This window comes from Oncorhynchus keta, chromosome 17, assembly GCF_023373465.1.
Source record: "Oncorhynchus keta strain PuntledgeMale-10-30-2019 chromosome 17, Oket_V2, whole genome shotgun sequence".
NCBI lineage: Eukaryota > Metazoa > Chordata > Actinopteri > Salmoniformes > Salmonidae > Oncorhynchus > Oncorhynchus keta.
In genome coordinates, this window is record NC_068437.1 from 36,100,534 (window position 1) to 36,127,286 (window position 26,753).

The following is a 26,753-nucleotide window of genomic DNA, read 5'->3' on the forward strand; positions in this document are numbered from 1 at the left end:
TGCTCGGCATCCGACTAATTTTGTGCTTCAGTTGCGCTTCTATACTCTGAGAATTCACAAAATGGGCATTCTATTAGCAGACAGTGCTCTGACTGGTGGGTAGCTACTGTTTTCCAGTACTTTTCTCGTATTCTTCTTTGGTAAAATGCAAGATGAGCTGATTTTAAATAAACAAAACATTAGGAAATGTAGCTGGCTACATTCTTTCTATGATAGGCCTTAAAATTAGAAATATGATGGCCATGCATTGTTTTTGCAAAATTAATGTACATTTTTGTTTTATTTTTATGATGACTGCTTACCCCGGCCAAACCCTCCCCTAACCGGGACAACGCAGGGCCAATTTTGCGCCGCCCTATACTTAAGCTTCATAATGTAAAATAATGTGACTTGTGAAATGAAGAGTGCAATCTGCTTCATCTCCTAATGCATTGCACAAGTTGACTGCAGGTATTTACTTAAAGAGATGTACTGGGGGAAAAAAATAAGTTTAAACCGTATGGGAAAAACCATCCCGTTGCTATTTTCAAATACCCCGGTATACCACCCAAGCCTTATTTCTGATTATTTCCCTCATGAGATTATCCTCTTTCTAAAGTGAATTGACCCAATGAGCAGCTATCAAAATCATGATATATTTTATTTAAAAAATATTTATTTGAATAGTCAATTACATGCTAATTAATGAATTTCTGAACCTTAATTTGAAAGTGGTTTGTTTGAATGATAATTCATTTAATTAATTTTCATATTTATTGTAGGTGTAATTCATATTGTGTAGTGAATGAAAAGCCCACCTTCAAAGGAAGTGTTTCCTTTTTGTATTATTCTTCCAGGAACCAATCAAATCAAGGGCACCACAGCTGCATTTGGAGTACCGGTTTTACAAAACATTAGGCAGCACAGGTAAGACCTCCACTCTTCTATCCACCCTTCTATCTCCATCCTCTCTTCCTCTTTTCCGTCTCATTGATCACTCCTACTGACTTGAGGTCACCTCAGATTGGTTAGGTTCTGTATGAAGACTGCCCGTTCTTAAAGGGTAGGTAGCATAAACGTAACATATGGATTTGCATTAATATACTCATCAGAAGTCCCAATGCAAAGTTACACCTTCTATTTTTTTGAGTTATTACATGCAATCGATCAGAATGCCGAAGTCATGCCAGAAATTATATTTGCGAGCTGTGATGCAATTTGAGAGTACTGGTAAAGCCAGCCTATTCCCTAAATTGTAAACGGCAACAGAAATAACTTCAAATGTGTAACTTCAAATAAACAATAATTTGCAATCATGACTACTGGTTTCAATTTAATTTTCAGCCAACTTGCAAGCAAATAATTTACAAATATTGTTACAAATCAGCTTACCGTGTTGCTAGCCATCTATCCTGCTAACATTAGCCCTACTAGCCTGCTAACGTTAGCCCTAGCAGCCTTCTTGCGTTACATTAGCACTGCATGAGTCAGCCATTTGCTATCAACACCTAGCTTACAGCTACATTAAAGTAAGCCGACGCTTTGGAAATGCATAACGCCATCTAACCAGTTATCAAATAATGTTACAGGTATATGCAGTTCTTTTGGCTAGCCAGCAAAATGTAATTATTTTAGCCTGCTATCCAGCATACCCAGCTAACTTGTCTAGCTAGCCAACCACCACAGTCGACATAGCTCAGTAATGAGCCAGAGAACAACACAAACTAGTCTAGCACAGGCAGGAACCCACGGAACACAGCAAAAAAAGTAAATTGAGGCAAGACTTGACAGTTGCATTAGCTACCAAAGAAAAGCCAAGGAAAGAGGCCCTACAGAGGGAGATGCCGTTTCACCGACCGAGGGAGAGGCCGTTAATCCAATATAGTGAGGCAATAGTCCAAGAGACGGCAAAGGGGAAGAGTCAACAACGACAATTGAAGGAAGACTCCAGGCAGATGGTAATGATCACAACAGCACAGTCAGTCAGCTACTGTAGCACACTAGTACTAAGCCCAAGGTTGAAAAACTCAGGTAGCCTACTTCACGGAGATCACGCGGCCCCCACGTGGGGTATCTGATTGCTTGTTTAGATCGCACCTCTTCATGATTGGTGGATTGTAGCTCACCAATGCCAACACACACTGAATGGCTAGTGGCTAACGTTAACCAGCTCGAGCTAGCTAACCCAGAGTAGATTTTCCATATGACATTGCGAAATATTGCATTGTGGTTAGTTTAAATAAAATAAAATGCATTTGTATAGCCCTTCGTACATCCACTGATATCTCAAAGTGCTGTACAGAAACCCAGCCTAAAACCCCAAACAGCAAGCAATGCAGGTGTAGAAGCACAGTGGCTAGGAAAAACTCCCTAGAAAGGCCAAAACCTAGGAAGAAACCTAGCGAGGAACCAGGCTATTTTTTTCACCTTTATTTAACCAGGTAGGCTAGTTGAGAACAAGTTCTCATTTACAACTGCGACCTGGCCAAGATAAAGCATAGCAGTGTGAACAGACAACGCAGAGTTACACATGGAGTAAACAATTAACAAGTCAATAACACAGTAGAAAAAAGAGTCTATATACATTGTGTGCAAAAGGCATGAAGTAGGCGAATAATTGCAATTTTGCAGATTAACACGAGTGATAAATGATCAGATGGTCATGTACAGGTAGAGATATTGGTGTGCAAAAGAGCAGAAAAGTAAATAAATATAAACAGTATGGGGATGAGGTAGGTAAAATTGGGTGGGCTATTTACCGATAGACTATGTACAGCTGCAGCGATCGGTTAGCTGCTCAGACAGCAGATGTTTGAAGTTGGTGAGGGAGATATAAGTCTCCAACTTCAGCGATTTTTGCAATTCGTTCCAGTCACAGGCAGCAGAGTACTGGAACGAAAGGCGGCCAAATGAGGTGTTGGCTTTAGGGATGATCAGTGAGATACGAAATACACCTGCTGGAGCGCGTGCTATGGGTTGGTGTTGCCATTGTGACCAGTGAACTGAGATAAGGTGGAGCTTTAACTAGCATGGACTTGTAGATGACCTGGAGCCAGTGGGTCTGGCGACGAATATGTAGCGAGGGCCAGCCGACTAGAGCATACAGGTTGCAGTAGTGGGTGGTATAAGGTGCTTTAGTAACAAAACGGATGGCACTGATAAACTGCATCCAGTTTGCTGAGTAGAGCATTGGAAGCTATTTTGTAGATGACATCGCCGAAGTCGAGGATCGGTAGGATAGTCAGTTTTACTAGGGTAAGTTTGGCGGCGTGAGTGAAGGAGGCTTTGTTGCGGAATAGAAAGCCGATTTGATTTTTGATTGGAGATGTTTGATATGAGTCTGGGAGGAGAGTTTGCAGTCTAGCCAGACACCTAGGTACTTATAGATGTCCACATATTCTAGGTCGGAACCATCCAGGGTGGTGATGCTAGTCGGGCGTGCGGGTGCAGGCATCGAACGATTGAAAAGCATGCATTTGGTTTTACTAGCGTTTAAGAGCAGTTGGAGGCCACTGAAGGAGTGTTGTATGGCATTGAAGCTCGTTTGGAGGTTAGATAGCACAATGTCCAAAGAAGGGCCAGATGTATACAGAATGGTGTGATCTGCGTAGAGGTGGATCAGGGAATCGCCCGCAGCAAGAGCAACATCATTGATATATACAGAAAAAAGAGTCGGCCCGAGAATTTAACCCTGTGGCACCCCCATAGAGACTGCCAGAGGACCGGACAGCATGCCCTCCGATTTGAAACACTGAACTCTGTCTGCAAAGTAGTTGGTGAACCAGGCAAGGCAGTCATCAGAAAAATCAGAGGCTACCGAGTCTGCCGATAAGAATATGGTGATTAACAGAGTCGAAAGCCTTGGCCAGGTCGACGAAGATGGCTGCACAGTACTGTCTTTTATCGATGGCGGCTATGATATCGTTTAGTACCTTGAGCGTGGCTGAGGTGCACCCGTGACCTACTCGGAAACCAGATTGCACAGCGGAGAAGGTACGGTGGGATTCGAGATGGTCAGTGACCTGTTTGTTGACTTGGCTTTCGAAGACCTTAGATAGGCAGGGCAGGATGGATATAGGTCTGTAACAGTTTGGGTCCAGGGTGTCTCCCCCTTTGAAGAGGGATGACTGTGGCAGATTTCCAATCCTTGGGGATCTCAGACAATATGAAAGAGGTTGAACAGGTGGGTAATAGGGGTTGCGACAATGGCGGCGGATAGTTTCAGAAGTAGAGGGCCCAGATTGTCAAGCCCAGCTGATTTGTACGGGTCCAGGTTTTGCACCTCATTCAGAACATCTGCTATCTGGATTTGGGTAAAGGAGAACCTGGAGAGGCTTGGGCGAGTAGCTGCGCGGGGGGCGGAGCTGTTGGCCGAGGTTGGAGAAGCCAGGCGGAAGGCATGGCCAGCCGTTGAGAAATGCTTGTTGAAGTTTTCGATAATCATGGATTTGTCGGTGGTGACCGTGTTACCTAGCCTCAGCGCAGTGGGCAGCTGGGAGGAGGTGCTCTTGTTCTCCATGGACTTCACAGTGTCCCAGAACTTTTTGGAGTTAGAGCTACAGGATGCAAATTTCTGCCTGAAGAAGCTGGCCTTTGCTTTCCTGACTGACTGCGTGTATTGGTTCCTGACTTCCCTGAACAGTTGCATATCGCGGGGACTATTCGATGCTATTGCAGTCCACCACAGGATGTTTTTGTGGTGGTCGAGGGCAGTCAGGTCTGGAGTGAACCAAGTGCTATATCTGTTGTTAGTTCTGCATTTTTTGAACTGAGCATGCTTATCTAAAATGGTGAGGAAGTTACTCTTAAAGAATGACCAGGCATCCTCAACTGACGGGATGAGGTCAATATCCTTCCAGGATACCCGGGCCAGGTAGATTAGAAAGGCCTGCTCACAGAAGTGTTTTAGGGAGCGTTTGACAGTGATGAGGGGTGGTCGTTTGACTGCGGATCCGTAGCGGATACAGGCAATGAGGCAGTGATCGCTGAGATCCTGGTTGAAGACAGCGGAGGTGTATTTGGAGGGCCAGTTGGTCAGGTTGACGTCTGAGGGTGCCCTTGTTTACAGATTTAGGGTTGTACCTGGTGGGTTCCTTGATGATTTGTGTGAGATTGAGTGCATCTAGCTTAGATTGTTGGACTGCCGGGGATGTTAAGCATATCCCAGTTTAGGTCACCTAACAGAACAAACTCTGAAGCTAGATGGGGGATGATCAATTCACAAATGGTGTCCAGGGCACAGCTGGGAGCTGAGGGGAGTCTGTAGCAGGCGGCAACAGTGAGAGACTTATTTCTGGAGAATAATTTTTAAAATGAGTAGTTCGAACTGTTTGGGTATGGACCTGGAAAGTATGACATTACTTTGCAGGCTATCTTTGCAATAGACTGCAACTCCTCCCCCTTTGACAGTTCTATCTTGACGGAAAATGTTATAGTTGGGTATGGAAATCTCAGAATTTTTGGAGGCCTTCCTGAGCCATGATTCAGACACGGCAAGGATTAGCAGAGTGTGCTAAAGCAGTGAGTAAAACAAACTTAGGGAGGAGGCTTCTGATGTTGACATGCATGAAACCAAGGCTTTTTCGATCACAGAAGTCAACAAATGAGGGTGCCTGGGGACATGCAGGGCCTGGGTTTACCTCCACATCACCCACGGAACAGAGGAGGAGTAGTATGAGGGTGCGGCTAAAGGCTATCAAAACTATGAGGGGTGGCCAGTCCGCTTCTGGCTGTGCCAGGTGGAGATTGTAACAGAACATGGCCAAGATGTTCAAATGTTCATTAATTACCAGCATGGTCAAATAATAATAATCACAAGCAGAACAGTTGAAACTGGAGCAGCAGCTCGGCCAGGTGGACTGGCGACAGCAAGGAGTCATCATGCCAGGTAGTCTTGAGGCATGGTCCTAGGGCTCAGGTCCTCCGAGAGAGAAAGAAAGAGGGAATTAGAGGGTTAGAGGCAGAGAATCCCAGTGGAAAGAGGGTAAACCGGCCAGGCAGAGACGGCAAGGGCGGTTCGTTGCTCCAGAGCCTTTCCGTTCACCTTCACACTCCTGGGCCAGACTACACTCGATCATATGACCCACTGAAGATAAGAATCTTCAGTAAAGACTGAAAGGTTGAGCCCGAGTTTGCGTCTCTCACATGGGTAGGCAGACCATTCCATAAAAATGGAGCTCTATAGGAGAAAGCCCTGCCTCCAGCTGTTTGCTTAGAAATTCTAGGCGCAATTAGGAGGCCTGCGTACCTGCAGGTATCTACGGCAGGACCAAATCCGAGAGAGAGGTAAGGAGCAAGCCCATGTAATGCTTTGTAGGTTAGCAGTTAAACCTTGAAATCAGCCCTTACCTTGACAGGAAGCCAGTGTAGGGAGGCTAGCACTGGTGTAATATGATCAAATTTTTTGGTTCTATTAAGGATTCTAGCAGCCGTATTTAGCACTAACTGAAGTTTATTTAGTGCTTTATCCAGGTAGTCGGAAAGTAGAGCATTGCAGTAGTCTAACCTAGAAGTAACAAAAGCATGGATTCATTTTTCAGCATCATTTTTGGATAGAAAGTTTCTGATTTTTGCAATGTTACGTAGATGGAAAAAAGCTGTCCTTGAAACAATTTTGATATGTTCGTCAAAAGAAAGATCAGGGTCCAGAGTAACGCCGAGGTCCTTCAGTTTTATTTGAGACGACTGTACAACCATTAAGATTAATTGTCAGATTCAACAGAAGATATCTTTGTTTCTTGGGACCTAGAACAAGCATCTCTGTTTTTTCCGAGTTTAAAAGTAGAACGTTTGCTGCCATCCACTTCCTTATGTCTGAAACTCATGCTTCCAGCAAGGGCAATTTTGGGGCTTCACCATGTTTCATTGAAATGTACAGCTGTGTGTCATCCGCATAGCAGTGAAAGTTAACATTGTTTTCGAATGACATCCCCAAGAGGTAAAATATATATATAGTGAAAACAATAGTGGTCCTAAAACGGATCCTTGAGGAACACCGAAATGTACAGTTGATTTGTCAGAGGACAAACCATCCACAGAGACAAACTGATATCTTTCCGACAGATAAGATCTAAACCAGGCCACAACTTGTCCGTGTAGACCAATTTGCGTTTCCAATCTCTGCAAAAGAATGTGGTGATCGATGGTATCAAAAGCAGCACTAAGGTCTAGGAGCACGAGGACAGATGCAAAGTCTCGGTCTGATGCCATTTAAAGGTAATTTACCACCTTAACAAGTGCACTCTCAATGCTATGATGGGGTCTAAAACCAGACTGAAGCATTTCGTATACATTGTTTGTCTTCAGGACGTCAGTGAGTTGCTGCGCAACAGCCTTTTCAACAATTTTTGAGAGGAATGGAAGATTCGATATAGGCTGATAGTTTTTTATATTTTCTTGGTCAAGGTTTGTCTTTTTCAAGAGAGACTTTATTACTGCCACTTTTAGTGAGTTTGGTACACATCCGGTGGATAAAGAGCTGTTTATTATGTTCAACATAGGAGGGCCAAGCACAGGAAGCAGCACTTTCAGTAGTTTAGTTGGAATGGGGTCCAGTATGCAGCTTGACGGTTTAGAGGCCATGATTATTTTCATCATTGTGTCAAGAGATATAGTACTAAAACACTTGAGTGGCTCTCTTGATCCTAGGTCCTGGCAGAGTTGTGCAGACTCAGGACAACTGAGCTTTGAAGGAATACGCAGATTTAAAGAGGAGTCTGTAATTTACTTTCTAATAATCATGATCTTTTCCTCAAATAAGTTCATGAATTTATTACTGCTGAAGTGAAAGCCATCCTCTCTTGGGTATTGCCGCTTTTTAGTTAGCTTTGCGACAGTATCAAAAAGGAATTTCGGATTCTTCTTATTTTCCTAAATTAAGTTGGAAAAATAGGATGATCGAGCAGCAGTAAGAGTTCTTCGATACTGCACGGTACTGTCTTTCCAAGCTAGTAGGAAGACTTCCAGTTTGGTGTGGCGCCATTTACGTTTCAATTTTCTGGAAGCTTGCTTCAGAGCTCGGGTATTTTCTGTATACAAGGTGTTGTGGAAATGACCTGTATTACCAAATCATGAGAGCAAACCACACACAGGTCAGAGTTATCATAAAGTCCATCTTTAATTATATGAGCTTCACCATAGCCCTGTGACTCTCAGATCAATTCAGTGTCTATAAATTAATTCTCTGAGAGTACTTACAAAACAGTTCTTAGTATAATTTATAGCCAAGACACACCCATCAAAACTCACATGATGAATAACAGCTCTTAGGAACATTACACAAAGGAAGATTTACTTGAAAAAGGAGTATCCCATAGCCAGACAGCATTAGCTATACATTTTTGTTCAGTTTGCCCTCTTAGACGAGGTTCTACTTCTCGTTCTTGTTACAACATAGTACCAAAACATTACCTCATCCAATGGCATATATCAATTGTCAATTCTAGATACTCTCATCAAAAATACAACCCCTTCTGGACAAGATCACGGAGAGGAGTGACTGGCACACAGACATTGTGGAGCCAACTAACTGGTTCCCCATTAATCACACCATCCCTTCACATGGTTTAGGAATAGTTACAGACACATTCACAGATAAGACAAACCTGACCTCTCCCCTCTCTGGGCCCCAAGTAACTTTTTCCCACATAAGCATACTTGTGAAAATCTTATTTATCAATGTTACCTAAGGGATTCTGATTCTGCCACAACACAGGTAGCTAGTTTCTTATGAGAAATGTTTTTAGGGGTGCAACTGCATCTAGGGTATTGCGCAAGGTTAAATTGAGTTCCTCAGTTAGGTAGTTAACTGATTTTTGTAATCTGGCATCCTTGGGTAGACAGAGGGAGTCTGGAAGGGCATCAAGGAATCTTTGTGTTGTCTGTGAATTTATAGCATAACTTTTGATGCTTCTTGGTTGGCGTCTGAGCAGATTATTTGTTGCAATTGCAAACGTGATAAAATGGTGGTCCGATAGTCCAGGATTATGAGGAAAAACATTAAGATCCACAACATTTATTCCATGGGACAAAACTAGGTCCAGAGTATGACTGACAGTGAGTAGGTCCAGAGACATGTTGGACAAAACCCACTGAGTCGATGATGTCTCCGAAAGCCTTTTGGAGTGAGTCTGTGGACTTTACCATGTGAATATTAAAGTCACCAAAAATTTGAATATCTGCTATGACTACAAGGTCCGATAGGAATTCCGGGAAGTCGATGAGGAATGCTGTATATGGCCCATGAGGCATGTAGCTATAAAAAGTGATTGAGTAGGCTGCATAGATTTCATGGCTAGAAGCTCAAAAGACCAAAACGTCTTTTTTAAATTTCATTTATTGAAATTTGCTATAGTAAATGTTAGCAACACCTCCGCCTTTGCGGGATGCACGGGGGATATGGTCACTAGTGTAACCAGGAGGTGAGGCCTCATTTAACACAGTAAATTAATTGGGTTTAAACCATGTTTCAGTCAGGCTAATCACATCCAGATTATGATCAGTGATTATTGACTATAATTGCCTTTTGAAGTAAGGGATCTAACATTAAGTAGCCCTATTTTGAGATGTGAGGTATCATGATCTCTTTCAATAATGACAGGAATGGAGGAGGTCTTTATCCTTGTGAGATTACTAAGGGGAACACTGCCATGTTTAGTTTTACCCAACCTAGATTGAAGCACAGACAGTGTCAAAGGGGATAGCTGAGCTGACTACACTGACTGTGCTCGTGGCAGACTACACTAAGTTGGCTAGCTGCCTGGCCTGCACCCTATTTCATTGTGGAGCTCGAGGAGTTAGAGCCCTGTCTATGTTGGTAGATAAGATGAGAGCACCCCTCCAGCTAGGATGGAGTCTGTCACTCCTCAGCAGGTCAGGCTTGGTCCTGTTTGTGGGTGAGTCCCAGAAAGAGGGCCAATTACCTACAAATCTTTTGGGAGGGGAATAAAACTCAATCGCTGGTTGAAAACGGTTGTGAGACTCTGCTGTAGAGCTCATCACTCCCCCTAACTGGGAGGGGGCCATCGACAATTACGCGATGCCGACACATCTTTCTAGCTGATTTACATGCTGAAGCTATGTTGCACTTGGTGACCTTTTGATTGGAGTCGCCAATGACTAGGGTTTTCAATTTGTCAGAGCTAATGGTGGGAAGCTTCGGCGTCTCAGACCCCGTAACGGGAGGAGTAGAGACGAGAAGGCTCGGCCTCTGACCGTTGCTTAATGGGGGGGGTTGAAAGTTTCTGTCGGCTGAATGAGCGACACCGGTTGAGCATTCCTACACCATCTCCCTCCAGAAACCATGAGAAAGTTGTCTGGCTGCGGGGACCGTGCGAGGGGATTTATACTAACGTTACTATCTGTACTTACTGGTGGCAGACGCTGTTTCATCCTTTCCTACACTGAAATTACCCTTGCCTAACGATTGCGTCTGAAGCTGGGCATGCAGCACTGCTATCCTCGCCGGAAGACGATCGTTCTCCTGTATATTATGAGTACAGCGACTGCAATTAGAAGGCATCATGTGACCCACATCCAGATAAAGCGTCCGGAGTGAAAAAGTTGAAAGAGAAAAAGTTGAGTGAGGGAAAAACCAAAAATATAAACTGTAATTAAAAAGTAAAAACCGTAAAGTTGTTAAGTAGCAAAGTAAGGTTGGCAACAAAACGCACAGCAACACGTAAACAAGTTTAGAAGGTATTTGGAAATAAGTTAAATATGTAAAACCCCCAAAACACAACTTTGGAGTCATAGTTGTAGTAACAATCTGGTTACCTAAATTACTAAGTATTTTACTACACTGTGTTAATTTGGTGTGTAAAAACGAATGATTCCTACCCTTTAATTGTCACACGAAAGAAGAATTACCAAGCTCTTCTGTTTTGGAAATTTCACTGGGCCTCTGTGTCTGACAGGTTGAAGGCACTCAATAGTAATCAATTGCACTGGGTGTGTGTTAGGCCTGCACAATTAATCAAATTCACATCGAAATCTCAATATTGACGTGCAATATCCATTTTGCAAGAATTTCATATTGCATTAAATAGTTTAGAAACGCCACAGTCTCATGTGTAACGTCCGATTTTAAAATATACTTTTTTCCCCTTCTCCTCTTGCAACTGCTTCCCACATAGAGCAAGCCTTGCCCCTCACTCAACCAGAAAAGTTCCCCCTCCTTGCTGTTAGATCCACTTTAAAGTAGAAGTAAAAAAAAAAATATGTACAACCAAATCAAAAGTTTTGATGTAAATTGAACGTTATCAATGGGTCCAGACACCTTTTTGTTTTTATACACATGTTTTTGAGAAATTTACCCCAAACAGGAAATCACTTCCTCATCCTTGTTGTGTAGTAATGGAGGCCCCGAAAAAACATTAACAAAGGCTTCAAAAACACCCAAATACGTCCTTTTGGTAATAGTGATGCAGATCTTTAGATGTTGTACACATTAAATTGTCATTCCAAACTTTATCCCCAACGTTATATTCCATTTTCCTGTGACTCAAGCTATACCTCTTCGTCCGTTCTACAGGTAACTGCCAAAAATAAAGTAAACACTTGAGTAAATGAGGATATGTAGATTTAAAAAAAACTTTGTATCCCTCATTTACTCAAGGGTTTCCTTTATTTATATATTTAAAATCTATATGAGATTTTAAATCGCAGTTAGATTTTTTGGGGCCAATATTGTGCAGCCCTAGTGTGTGTGAGTGCTGTCCTCTTTCAAGTTACTCACACATACTACCTGAATCTCAAGACATTAGATTGTTCCACAATATTTAGGCTTTGGTAATGTTTTGCAGGTGTAAAGTATTTTTGTAGTTCTGTGTTGTGGTGTGAACGGTTGCTTGGGAATGAGCTTGAGATCTTTCTCTCTCATACACACATATATTAGTCTCTCCCTCACACAGACACTTCAGTCAATTTGCTACACACTTGTGTCGCTCGACTCGTCTTTGAGTCTCAGGCTCAGATGCAGAAAGTAGCACTGTTCCTGTGGTGTTGATGAGACACCTGCAGAACCTCTGCGGGAGGCGACATGTTGCCATGACGTCTCACTGAATACACTGCTGAGACTGCTTTCGCTTCCCTTTAACAGTAAGTGCTATTTTACAAACCACACAAAATGTTTTTATTAAAGTCTGACATAATTATATGGCTGTAGTTGTATGTGTTTTAAAAATCTTTTTATAAGTCTGATGGTGATCACCTTTTTTTCAGAATATTATTCCAGTTCTATATAGGATGACTGCTTTCTGTTTGACCCCCCCTACCCCATTCGCTGAAAACAGTTAGAGGGCATGTTGACGTCTAAACTGGCTATATTGTACCAATTCATGGAAACAAAAATGTGTTTTTTTTCTCTTTAATCCAAGATTAGTGGTTAGGCATTCCGCTTAGCCGTGTGGTTAGTTTTAAAATCTGATTTTATGACTTTGGCTGTGCCAGCTAGTGGTCTGCAGACCTGCCTTCAGAACAAGATTCATGACTAACAACGATAACCTGCTACAGGAAGTGCAGTCTGGTGTGACACAGCTTCCCATGCAAGCCATTGAAAGAAGCAGTGTTTACACATATTGTTACTGTAAGCACTGGGGGAAAGCAGATTTAGATCTCGAATATAAGGTCTTGCACAAGTGGGTTGAGGTAATTTCCTCTTGGGTAGTGTTGGCTAAGCAAGTGTCATATCAATGAACTGATAAATTCATCAATGGGAACATCAGTGACATTTGTAATACAAAGTCAGCTAAGCAGTCGGGGAGAATTGAAAATTCCTAGGCACAATATGCCAAAACACTGGTATTGTTCATCCTATAACTTTTTCTCCATCTTTATAAATGGTGAGCCAACATGTTTTCAGCACTTATTTCCTTGACTGATTTTTCTCATCGCTTTCTGTTGTCCCTCTGCAGCAGGCATGGTGAGCAATATGTTTGGAACATTGAATTGCAATACATTGAGAATCCAAATACATATCGTATCGACACAAGTATTGTGATAGCATGTTGTGAGGTCCTTGGCAATTGCCAGCCCTGGTTCGCACTGGGTTTTAAAAGTCCCTACTACTGCCTACAATAGCATACACTTCAAACACAGTGCCTACATACAGATAACACTGCCTCTACTTTCTTTACTCAATGGTAAAGGTTTTACATGTGAGCCTGTGAGGGTATTGTGTCGCTGTAAAAGCTAGTCTTCAACCCATTCTGCCACACAATGTGATTTTTATTTTATTTTTTTGCCACATACTCCATTGATTTCCCCGCCGTAACCCACTGCATGTGAAGTGAAAGTTGCGTAACACGTCACTTGTGACTCATCTCCCGGCTTTGATCAGTAGCTTCGCCCGAGAGATCCTCACAGCTCCAGTGGAAGTTTTCACGGCAGTGTTTTCCTCTCTGCTTTGCAGCATTATAAATCACAGATTTCCCCATCAAAGCCTAAATCACAGTAAAGCCTTTGCTTTTGAAAGCAATTTTGGAGTGAATAATACATGTTTGAGATATTGGTAGAAAGCTTGTGACCTAAAAGTCCCACAGAGTGTTTTATAGGGCTGTGACGATACCAGTATTGCAATGTCAACAAAACAAAGGAGATTATCGTGGACTTCAGGAAACAGCAGGATAGGGAGCACCCCCCAATCCACATTGATGGGACAGTAGTGGAGAAGGTGGAAAGTTTTTAAGTTCCTCGGCGTACACATCAAGGACAAACTGGAATGGTCCACCCACACAGACAGCGTCGTGAAGAAGGCGCAACAGCGCCTCTTCATTCTCAGGAGGCTGAAGAAATTTGGCTTGTCACCAAAATCACTCACAAACTTTTACAGATGCACAATCAAGAGCATCCTGTCGGGCTGTATCACCGCCTGGTATGGCAACCGCTCTGCCCACAACCATAAGGCTCTCCAGAGGGTAATGAGGTCTGCACAACGCATCAACGGGGACAAACTATCTGCCCTCCAGGACACCTACACCACCCGATGTCACAGGAAGGCCAAAAAGATAATCAAGGACAACAATCACCCGAGCCACTGCCTGTTCACTCCGCTATCATCCAGAAGGTGAGGTCAGTACAGGTGCATCAAAGCAGGGACCGAGAGTCTGAAAAAACAGCTCTCAAGTAGAGGTCGACCGATTATGATTTTAACGCCGATACCAATTACTGTAGTACCAAAAAAAGCAGATACCGTTTTTTTTTCTTGTAATGACAATTACAACTACTGAATGAACACTAATTTTTTACTTAATATAAAACATCAATAAAATCAATTTAGCCTCAAATAAATAATGAAACATGTTCATTTTGGTTTAAATAATGCAAAAACAAAGTGTTGGAGAAGAAAGCAATATGTGCCATGTGCCAGTGAAATACGGAACGGTTCCATATTTTATATAGTCTAAATATTGCTGTTACATTGTACAACCTTCAATGTTCTGTCATAATAATGTACAATTCTGGCAAATTAATTACGGTCTTTGTTAGGAATAAATGGACTTCACACAGTTCGCAACGAGCCAGGTGGCCCAAACTGCTGCATATACCCTGACTGCTTGCACGGAACGCAAGAGAAGTGACACAATTTCCCTAGTTAAAACAGATTAATGTTAGCAGGCAATTTTAACTAAATATGCACGTTTAAAAATATATACTTGTGTTGATTTTAAAGGCATTCAAGTTTATGGTTAGGTACACATTAGTGCAACGACAGTGCTTTTTTTCACAAATGCGCTTGTTAAATCACTCGTTTGGCGAAGTAGGCTGTGATTCGATGAGAAATTAACAGGCACCACATCGATTATATGCAACGCAGGACACGCTAGATAACTACACATGGTTGATGATATTACTAGTTTAACTAGTGATTATGTTAAGATTGTTTTTTTTATATGATAAGTTTAATGCTAGCTAGCAACTTCCCTTGGCTTTTTGCTGCACTCGCGTAACAGGTAGTCAGCCTGCCACGCAGTCTCCTCGTGGAGTGCAATGTAAGGCATGTGGTTAGTGCGTTGGACTAGTAAACGGAAGGTTGCAAAAACAAAAAATGTAATTCTGCCCCTGAACAAGGCAGTTAACCCACCGTTCCTAGGCTGTCATTGAACATAATGTGTTCTTAACTGACTTGCCTAGTTAAATTTTAAAAAATTGGTGTCCAAAAATACAGATTGTTATGAACTTGAAATCGGCCCTGATTAATCGGTCGACCTCTAATCTCAAGGCCATCAGACTGTTAAACAGCCATCACTAACATTGGGTGGCTGCTGCCAACATACTGACTCAAATCTCTAGCCACTTTAATAGTTAGAAATTTGTTGTCACTAGTCACTTTAAACAATGCCACTTTATAAAATGTTTAGATATACTACATTACTCTTCTCATATGCATATACTGTACTCTATACCATCTACTGCATCATGCGAATGCCGGCCATCGCTCATCCATATATTTATATATTCATATTCATTCCTTTACACTTGTGTGTGTATAAGGTAGTTGTTGTGAAATTGTTAGATATTACCTCACGGTTGGAACTAGAAGCACAAGCATTTCGCTACACTCACATTAACATCTGCTAACCATGTATATGTGACCAATAAAATTTTATTTGATTTTTTTTTATGGCAAAAGTAAAACCCGAAGCAGACAACTCTTAGGTCTTTTAATCATATATATATTTATTATAATCATATATGTTTATTATAATATGTTTCATATATTCAACTTCTTAGAACCAGAGGCAACATCCTGGTGCTTTGTCACCCAGGAAAGGTAGAGGAGAAATTATAGAATCAAATGCTCACTGTGGTAAACAAACTTATGTCGCTGTAATATGGGGGATTGTTAGTTATATATTGTGATTAGTGATGCACCGATATGACATTTTTGGCTGATACCGATATCCAATATTTTTCTTGCCCCCAAAAGTATTTAATTTTAATCGCCTTTTAAGCGTTCTAGTACTGTTAAATCGTTAACACAAACCTGGACGAAGCGGTCTAAGACACTGCATCTCAGTGTTAGTGGAGTCACTACAATCCCTGGTTCAAGTCCAGGCTGTATCACTTCCGGCCGTGATTGGGAGTCCCATAGGGCGGCGTACAATTGGCCCAGCGCTGTCCAGGTATGGCTGGAGTAGGCCGTCTTTGTAAAAAACAAAAGGTTGCTGGGGACGCCGATCCTTAAGATTAACTGACTTGCCTAGTTAAATGAAAGTTACACATACCACACTGACTAAAACGTTATTTTGTTGGCATTTACGTATGTCCCCATTACCAGTAAAACATAATTAAAAGCATATTTCTTTAATTTATTTGCTGTGCTGTTTCGTTGATCAGTAGTTTCATTCTCAACCAGGATTTCTATGGAAAGCCGTTTAGGTCTTTGGGTGTCAAATAAGCTTGTTCACCAATCAGGACCTGCATATGACTGCAGTTCATGAAATCATTGAACACGTTCATACATTTTCTACGTAGTTATTACACATCGATTACACTCACACGTATTTCGTTTTTGTCACAGCGATTCATCGATACGTATGCTATGATGCTGGTGGAGTTGTCTTGCGCACCTACTGTGCTGGTCGTAAAATAAAAGCTAGCTAGCTCATGGATGCTAGCTCATGGATGCAAACTATCTGTTTCAGTAGCTGAAGCTAGCTAACTATATAGCTAGGTGTCATCTAAAATAACCCTAATTTTAAGACTGTTCTTATTTGATTAATGGTGGTCGGGCCATCATATGTAAAGCTAGCCACAATAAGGATTAGCCACAATAGTGGACTTTGCTGTTAGCCTTCAAAATAAAAGTTTGTTATAATGCTACTATTTGTATTCATTTGCATCACGTACTTAAATTAAGGAAAACCGTAAATTCCACTTGTGCCTAATCCGTATTATGGCTAGCTTCACAACACAACCTCACTAGCAAGATTAAGCAAACTGGCTGTTTATAACGTTAGCTTTGGGAAACAGGATTAAGTAGCTATTTATTAAAATTATCTGAAGTTCAATTTCAATTGGCGCACAACAATACTTACAAGGATTCCTAAATCATTGCTAAGAGTAATGAAAATGACCGCAGTTTCTAGTGGTTATTGTTTTCAGGCTGGTTGATTTGGTGCCAGTTAGGTACCAGGCTAAAGCTAACTACCCCAGAAGTTGCGGTCGAACAAGAGTGTTTACAATACCGCGTTGGTAATAAAGCATTGTTTGTGGCCGGTGTTTGCAGACTTTTGTTGTAAAGTTTTGACAGTCCTATCTTGTTTTGACACGCAAAGATCCAAACAGCGTTCCATAGTGTGAATGTCGTGAAGCTAATAGCAGTGACTCTATTACTGTTACTAACTCTGGTAGAGCAACATCTGAAAAATAGTGCACTTGGTAGTGTGTACCTGTACTCGACCAGTCGGCAAAAGCCAACATCACCCAGGACAGAGAACGGTTGGCAATGAATTCCATTATCTTGGCTATAAATGGACTTTGCCTTTGAGTTGTTTCGCTGAAATTCTTACTCTTTCAAATGACTGCTTGTCTTGTTGACGACTCGAGCCACATGGCAGACATTGTGGGTTTAGGAAGGCTGTGTTGCACTTGTAGCTCAACATTTTACGTGGCGTCATTACGTCATGTACCTACATTATATAGGTTTATTTGTCAGCTTTGACGTCGGTTTTGCACATCGGCATTAAACTAGACATCGGCCGATATCAATGTTGGCATTTTTAGCTAATATTGTGAGATTCCTTTATGTTCACCGCTATATCGTGCATCCCTACTTGGGTTATTATTTTTCACGATATATCAGGTCTTTTAAAATTTTGCGTTATCGTTTTGCCTCTAGTTTGCTGTACCTTCAACAAAACGCCAGTATTTCTCCATCTTTTTAAATGGTGCGCCAATTTGTTTTCAGCATTTTTCTTTTCATGACTCTTGTCCCTATGCAGCAGACATATGGTGAGCAATTGTTTACAACATCGAATCGCAATAAAATCAGTATCGAATCACAATACATAAAATATGTATTGCGATTTGACAATTCTGTATCGGCACCTAAGTATGGTGTTAATATTGTATTGGAAGGTCCCTGGCAATTCCCTGCCCTAGTGTTTTAAAAAAAAGAAATTATAGGTACGGCATAGGATATAATGTAGAGCTGCACGATATGGGCAAAAAAAACAAATTCCAATTTCTTTACTGACTTGACTCGCAATATACACTGAACAAAAAATAAACACTACGTAAATTGTTGGTTTCATGAGCTGAAATAAAAGATCCTAGATATTTTATGCGTACATGAAGCATATTTTTTTACATCCCTGTTAGTGAGCATCTCCACATCCGGCTTCAGACAGCTGTTGAAACTGTCGGTTTCCACAACCAAAGAATTTCTGCACATGCTGTCAGAAACAGTCTCAGGGAAGCTCATCTGCGTGTTCGTCGTCCTCAACAGGGTCTTGACCTGATTGCAGTTCGATGTTGTAACCGACTTCAGTGGGTAAATGCTGACTTTCGATGGCCACTGGCACACTGGAGAAGTGGGCTCTGCTTGGATGAATCCCGTTTTCAATTGGTAGATGGCAGACAGCTTTTTATGAAGTTGCATGGGCAAGCGATTTGCTGATGTCAACGTTGTGAAGAGTGCCCCATGGTCGTGGTGGTGTTACAATATGGGCAGGCATAAGCAATGGCCAAAGAACACAATTGCATTTTATCAGTTGCAATTTGAATGCACAGAGATAGTGATGAGATCCTGAGGCCCATTGTCATCCCATTCATCCGCCGCCATCACCTCATATTTCAGCATGATAATGCAAGGCCCCATGTCGCAAGGATCTTAACACAATTCCTGCTGAAAATGTCCGTTCTTCCATGGCCTACATACTCACTAGACATGTCACCCATTGAGCGTGTTTGGGATGCTCTGGATAGATGTGTACGACAGCGTGTTCCAGTTCCCATCAATATCTAGCAACTTCTCACAGCCATTGAAGAGGAGTGGGACAACATTCCACAGGCCACAATCAACTCCATGCGAAGGACTTGTCACGCTGCTTGTGGCAAATGGTGGTCACACCAGATATTGACTGACCAACAGATGCAGATCTGTTTTCTTAGATGTGAAATCCATAGATTAGTGCCTAATGGATTTTTCAATGTATTTATTTCCTTTAAGGAACTCCAACAATTAAAGATTTTACATTAATGTTGCGGTGTATATTTTTGTTCACTGTAGATCAAAACGCTTGTGTGAATGAGAGAAGACTATCTCAGTCATTCCCAAGCAACCGTTTCCAACAAATACTTTACAACTTTAAAACATTACCATGTCATCATCACACACTCTGGCTACTAGATATTGGCAAAAAATCTAACGCATCATTTCTTTAGGATCTGATTTAAAAAAACTGGAAAGCTGCATTGTTCTTGTTTGGAACAGTCTCTTGACTGCATTTGACCTAACAGCAAGGAGGAGGAACTGTGCTACTTGATTGACGGGTGCCGGGCTTGGTGTGTGTGTGGGAAGCAGCTGCAAGAGGGGGAAAATGGAGGGATCTATAAAATGTATGTTATACACGGCTGAGTGACTTTTACAAAGAATTATTGCGGGAAATATCCATATCGCATGCAAATCTGTGAATTTGATAAATTGTGCAGCCCTAATCCACCTAATTTTCAAATGCTTTTAAAACATGGAAACTATGGATACAACTTGCTCTGCGCATGTGTATTATTTTGTTTGTAATTTCACCCACTATTTATAGAACTGTGGATGGGTATTCCAACTTGACAATGACCCAAAACACACGGCCAAGGCAACGAAGGAGTGGCTCAAGAAGAAGCACATTAAGGTCCTGGAATGGCCTCACCAGTCTCCAGACCTTAATCCCATAGAAAATCTGTGGAGGGAGCTGAAGGTTCAAGTTGCCAAACGTCAGCCTTAACCTTAATGACTTGGAGAAGATATGCAGAGAGGAGTGGGACAAAATCCCTCCTGAGATGTGTGCAAACCTGGTGGCCAACTACAAGAAACATCTGACCTCTGATTGCCAACAAGGGTTTTGCAGAGGGGTCAAATACTTATTTCCCTCATTAAGATGCAAATCAATTTCTAACATTTTTGACATGTGGTTTCTGGATTTTTTTGTTATTTTGTCTCTCACTGTTCAAGTAAACCTACCATTAAAATTATAGGCTGATAATTTCTTTGTCAGTGGGTAAATGTACAAAATCAGCAGGGGATCAAATATTTTTTTTCCCTCACTGTAGATACTTTTGTACCTGTTTCCTCCAGCATCTTCACAAGGTCCTTTGCTGCTGTTCTTGGATTGATTTGCACTTTTCGCAACAAAGTATGTTCATCTCTTGGAGACAGAACGCATCTCCTTCCTGAGCGGTATGACGGCTGCGTGGTCCCATGGTGTTTATACTTGCGTACTATTGTTTGTACAGATGAACGTGGTACCTTCAGGTGTTTTGAAATAACTTCCAAGGATGAACTAGACTTGTGGAGGTTTACCATTTTTTTTCTGAGGTCTTGGCTAATTTCTTTGGATTTTCCCATGATGTCAAGCAAAGAGCCACTGAGTTTGAAGGTAGGCCTTGAAATACATCCACAGGTACACCTCCAATTGACTCAAATGATGTCAATTAGCCTACCAGAAGCTTCTAAAGCCATGACACAATTTTCTGGAATTTTCCGTGCTGTTTGAAAGGCACAGTCAACTAAGTGTATGTAAACTTCTGACCCACTGGAATTGTGATACAGTGAATAATAAGTGAAATAGATGTACTAACCGACTTGCCAAAATTATAGTTAACTTCTTGCGTCGAGCCATCCCGGATCCGGTATCGTGACTACAGCCTCAAGCTCATTACCATAACGCAACGTTAACTATTCATGAAAATCGCAAATGAAATAATTCATCTATTTGCTCTCAAGCTTAGCCTTTTGTTAACAACACTGTCATCTCAGATTTTCAAAATATGCTTCTCAACCATTGCAAAACAAGCATTTGTGTAACAGTATTGATAGCTAACGTAGCATTTAGCGTTAGCATTCAGCAGGCAACATTTACACAAAAAAACAGAAAAGCATTCAAATAAAATCATTTACCTTTGAAGAACTTCAGATGTTTTCAATGAGGAGACTCTCAGATAGCAAATGTTCAGTTTTTCCTGAAAGATTATATGTTTAGGACAAATCGCTCCGTTTTCTGCATCACGTTTAGCTACGAAAAAAAACCTGTATCCAGGATTGTGTAAATCTATCCGCAAGCTCATTAGCATAACACAACATGAACTATTCATGAAAATCGCAAATGAAATGAAATGAATCTATTTGCTCTCAAGCTTAGCCTTTTGTTAACACTGTCATCTCAGATTTTCAAAATATGCTTCTCAACCATTGCAAAACAAGCATTTGTGTAACAGTATTGATGGCTAATGTACCATTTAGCATTAGCATTCAGCATGCAACATTTTCCACAACCATAAAAGCATTCAAATAAAATAATTTACCTTTGAAGAACTTGTTTTCAATGTTTTCAATGAGGAGACTCTGTTAGATAGCAAATGTTCCGTTTTTACAAAAAATATTATTTGTGTCGACTAATCGCTCCGTTTTGTTCACGTTTGGGTAAGGAAAAAAAAAAAAGGAAAACGTGAACTTTTTTCCAAATTAACTACATAATATCGACAGAAACATGGCAAACCGATGTTTAGAATCAATCCTGAAGGTGTTTTTCACATATCGACGATAACTGCCACGATGGATTTTTACTTTCTCTTCTGAAGAAATGGAACGCGCATGGACCTACAGATTACGCACACAGGACACCGGGCGGGACACCAGGTAAATGTAGTCTCTTATGGTCAATCTTCCAATGATATGCCTACAAACATGTCACAATGCTGCAGACACCTCGGGGAATAGACAGAAAGTGCGGGCTCATTCCTGGCACATTCACAGCCAGATAAGGAGACATTGGAACACAGCGCCTTCAGAATCTGGGGCATTTCCTGTATGAAACTTCATCTTGGTTTCGCCTGTTGCATTAGTTCTGGGGCACTCACAGATAATATCTTTGCAGTTTTGGAGACGTCAGAGTTGTGTCTTTCCAAAGCTGTCAATTCCATGCATAGTCGAGTATCTTTTCGTGACAAAATATTGCGCTTAAAACGGGCACGTCTTTTTATCCAATAATGACACAGCGCCCCCATAGGTTCAAGAGGTTAACAAGACATTTGTGTAGTGGTTGAAAAATTCGTTTTAATGACTACATCTGAAGTGTATGTAAACTTCCGATTTTCAATACATGCTGTAATTGTAAACGTCCACAAGCATACATACATGGTTGCTTACTAACTGTCGACCGATTAATCGGAATGGCCGATTTTAATTAGGGACGATTTCAAGTTTCCACAACAATCGGAAATCGGTATTTTTGGGCGCCCATTTTGCCTATTTATTAGAAAAATATATAAAAAAAAATGTTTACCTTTTATTTAACTAGGCAGGTCAGTTAACACATTCTTATTTTCAATGACGGCCTAGGAACGGTGCGTTAATTGCCTTGTTCAGGGACAGAACAACAGATTTTCACCTTGTCAGCTCGGGGGATCCAATCTTGCAACCTTCCAGTTAACTAGTCCAACGCTCTAACCACCTGCCTCTCGTTGCACTCCACAAGGAGCCTGCCTGTTACGCGAATGCAGTAGAATCCAAGCTAAGTTGCTAGCTAGCATTAAACTTATAAAAAACAATCAATCATATTCACTAGTTATAACTACACATGGTTGATGATATTACTCATTTGTTCTTAACTGACTTGTCTAGTTAAATAAAGGTGAAATAAAAAAGAAAAATCTAGCGTGTCCTGCGTTGCATATAATCAATGCAACGCTGGGGGATGATTTAACAAAAGCGCATTTGTGAAAAAAGCACAATCGTTGCATGTCTGTACCTAACCATAAACACCAATGCCTTTCTTAAAATCAATACACAGAAGTATATATTTTTAAACCTGCATATTTAGCTAAACGAAATCCAGGTAAGCAGGCAATATTAACCAGGTGAATTTCAAATCAAATCAAATTTTATTTGTCACATACACATGGTTAGCAGATGTTAATGCGAGTGTAGCGAAATGCTTGTGCTTCTAGTTCCGACAATGCAGTGATAACCAACAAGTAATCTAACTAACAATTCCAAAACTACTGTCTTATACACAGTGTAAGGGGATAAAGAATATGTACATAAGGATATATGAATGGGTGATGGTACAGAGCAGCATACAGTAGATGGTATCGAGTACAGTATATACATATGAGATGAGTATATAGACAAAGTAAACAAAGTGGCATAGTTAAAGTGGCTAGTGATACATGTATTACATAAGGATGCAGTCGATGATGTAGAGTACATTATATACGTATGCATATGAGATGAATAATGTAGGGTAAGTAACATTATATAAGGTAGCATTGTTTTAAAGTGGCTAGTGATATATTTACATTTCCTATCAATTCCCATTATTAAAGTGGCTGGAGTTGGGTCAGTGTCAATGACAGTGTGTTGGCAGCAGCCACTCAATGTTAGTGGTGGCTGTTTAACAGTCTGATGGCCTTGAGATAGAAGCTGTTTTTCAGTCTCTCGGTCCCAGCTTTGATGCACCTGTACTGACCTCGCCTTCTGGATGATAGTGGGGTGAACAGGCAGTGGTTCGGGTGGTTGATGTCCTTGATGATCTTTATGGCCTTCCTGTAACATCGGGTGGTGTAGGTGTCCTGGAGGGCAGGTAGTTTGCCCCCGGTGATGCGTTGTGCAGACCTCACTACCCTCTGGAGAGCCTTACGGTTGAGGGCGGAGCAGTTGCCGTACCAGGCGGTGATACAGCCCGCCAGGATGCTCTCGATTGTGCATCTGTAGAAGTTTGTGAGTGATTTTGGTGACAAGCCGAATTTCTTCAGCCTCCTGTCACTTCTCTTGCATTCATTGCACGCAGAGTCAGTGTATATGCAACAGTTTGGGCAGCCTGGCTCATTGTGAACTAATTTGCCAGAATTTTACACAATTATGACATAACATTGAAGGTTGTGCATTGTAACAAGTAAATTTAGACTTAGGGATGCCACCCGTTAGATAAAATACCGAACGGTTTTGTGTTTCACTGAAATAATAAACGTTTTGTTTTTGGAATGATAGTTTCCGGAGTTGACAATAATAATTACCAAAGGCTCGTATTTCTGTGTGTTATTATGTTATAATTGTGTTTTGCCAGCAGCTCTTCGCAAGCACAGCGCTGTTTATGACTTCAAGCCTATCAGCCTAATGACTGGTGTAACCGACGTGAAATGGCTAGCTAGTTAGCGGGGTGCACGCTAATACTGTTTCAAACGTCACTCGCTCTGAGACTTAGTTATTCCCCTTGCTCTGCAAGGGCCGTGGCTTCTGTGGAGCGATGGGTAACGCTGCTTCGAGTGTGGCTGTTGTCAATGTGTTCCTGGTTCGAGCCCAGGTAGGGGCGAGGAGAGGGACAGAAGCTATACATTTACACTGGTAATACTAAAGTGCCTATAAGAACATCCAATAGTCAAAGGTATATGAAATACAAATGGAAAAGAGAAATAGTCCTATAAATACTATATTAACTACAACCTAAAACCTCTTACCTTGGAATATTGAAGTCTCATGTTAAAAGGAACCACTAACTTTCATATGTTCTCATGTTGTGAGCAAGGAACTCAAACGTTAGCTTTTTTACATGGCACATATTGCACTTTTCCATCTCCAACACTTTGTTTTTGCATTATTTAAACCAAATTTAACATGTTTAATTATTTATTTGAGGATAAATAGATTTTTATTGATGTTTTATATTAAGTTAAAATAAGTGTTCATTCAGTATTGTTGTAATTGTCATTATTACAAATAAAGAATTAAAAATGGACCGATTTTTATAATCGGTATCAGCTTTTTTTGGTCCTCCAATCGGTATCAGGGTTGAAAAATCATAATCGGTCAGCCTCTAATACTGTACCTGTCAAGTTGACACGCCTACTCATTCAACCATTTTTCTTTGTTTTTACTATTTTCTACATTGTAGAATAATAGTGCAGTCATCAACTCTGAAATAACACACATGGAATCATGTTGTAAACAATTAAGTGTTAAACAAATAAATATTTTAGATTCTTCAAAGTTGCCACCCTTGTCTTGACAGCTTTGCACACACTTGGCATTCTCTCAACCATCTTCACCTGGAATGCTTTTCCAACAGTCTTGAAGGAGTTCCCACATATGCTGAGCACTTGTTGGCTGCTTTTCCTTCACTCTGCGGTTCAAGTCATCCCAAACCATCTCAACTGGGTTGAGGTCGGGTGATTGTGGAGGCCAGGTCATCTGATGCAGCATTCCATCACTCTTTCTTGGTCAATTATCCCTTACACAGCCTGGAGGTGTGTTGGGTCATTGTCCTGTTGAAAAACAAATTGTCACGCTAAGCGCAAACCAGATGGGATGGCGTCTCGCTCCTGAATGCTGTGGTAGCCATGGTGGTTAAGTGTACCTTGAATTTGAAATGAATCACTGACAGTGTCACCAGCAAAGCACCCTCACATCATCACACCACCTCCATGCTTCACGGTGAGAACCACACATGCAGAGATCTGTTCACCTACTCAACAGACCAAAGAGCCAGTTTCATCATAGCGCTTGATGGTTTTTGTGACTGTTCTTGGAATTTTCTGGATTGGCTGACCATGTCTTGAATTAATGATGGACTGTTGTTTCTCTTTGCTTATTTGAGCTGCTCTTGCCATAATATGGACTTAGCCCTATTTGGTTAAAGACCCTCTTCTGTGTGTTACTCCTTTTTCACAGCAACTGATTGTCTCAAGCGCATTGACATCCCACAAATTAACAAGTAACACATGTTAATTGAAATGCATTCCAGGTGACTACCTCATGAAGCTGGTTGAGAGAATACCAAGAGTGTGCTACTTTTTGAAGAATCAAAATTCAAAAATATATTTTAATTCAACACTTTTTTTTTTTTGTTGGTTGCTATGTGATTCCATGTGTTATTTACTCGTTTTGATGTCTGCACTATTATTCTACAATGTATAACATAGTAAAAATAACCCTTGCGTGAGTGCCAACTTTTGAATGGTACTAATATATATTTAAAAAATTGTAGACTTAATGTTTTTTTTCCTTCACCCCAAAAAAATGTGGGATTTCATTTCTCAGGAGGCTATGGTATCTTTTTGGGGCGCTTATGCTATGTAGTTAGCTAGCCTCTCTTGTCCCAAACGTCCAATCTTTTTTGTGACCAGGATGCAAAATAGGTTAACAATGGCAGTCATTTCGTTTGCTGGGTCAACCTAAGCCCAGTGTCAACAGAGCTGCCATGTTTTTTTCCAATTTGGCAGTACATGTAACTGGCCTCACACCCGCAGACCATGTGTATGGCATCGTGTGGGTGAGTGGTTTGCTGATATCAACGTTGTAAACAGAGTGCCCCATGGTGGCAGTGGGGTTATGGTATGGGCAGGCATAAACTACCAGCAACGAACACAATTGCATTTTATCTATGCCAATTTAAATGTACAAAAATTCCATGACGAGATCCTGAGGTCTGTTGTGAGGACTTTTTTATTTGTATTTTTTTTTAAAGTTATTTGACCAACAGATGCATATCTGTATTCCCAGTCATGTGAAATCCATTGATTAGGGCCTAATTAATTTATTTGACTGATTTCCTCATATGAGCTGT

General features: G+C 41.1%; 1 protein-coding gene across 15 annotated transcripts in view; it reads left to right on the forward strand.

Annotated features, from left to right (window-relative positions):
• The window catches only part of LOC118395768 (casein kinase I-like), a 65,472-nt gene that overhangs the window by 13,084 nt on the left and 25,635 nt on the right, over positions 1–26,753 (forward strand). For all 15 annotated transcript variants that reach the window (XR_004828046.2, XM_035789678.2, XM_035789680.2 and 12 more), the window contains exon 4: positions 837–906. Coding sequence is in view for 14 of the 15 variants with exons in the window: in XM_035789678.2 (XP_035645571.1) it covers positions 837–906 (70 nt within the window). In the remaining variant the exon portion in view is untranslated. The remainder of the gene's footprint in view (positions 1–836; positions 907–26,753) is intronic.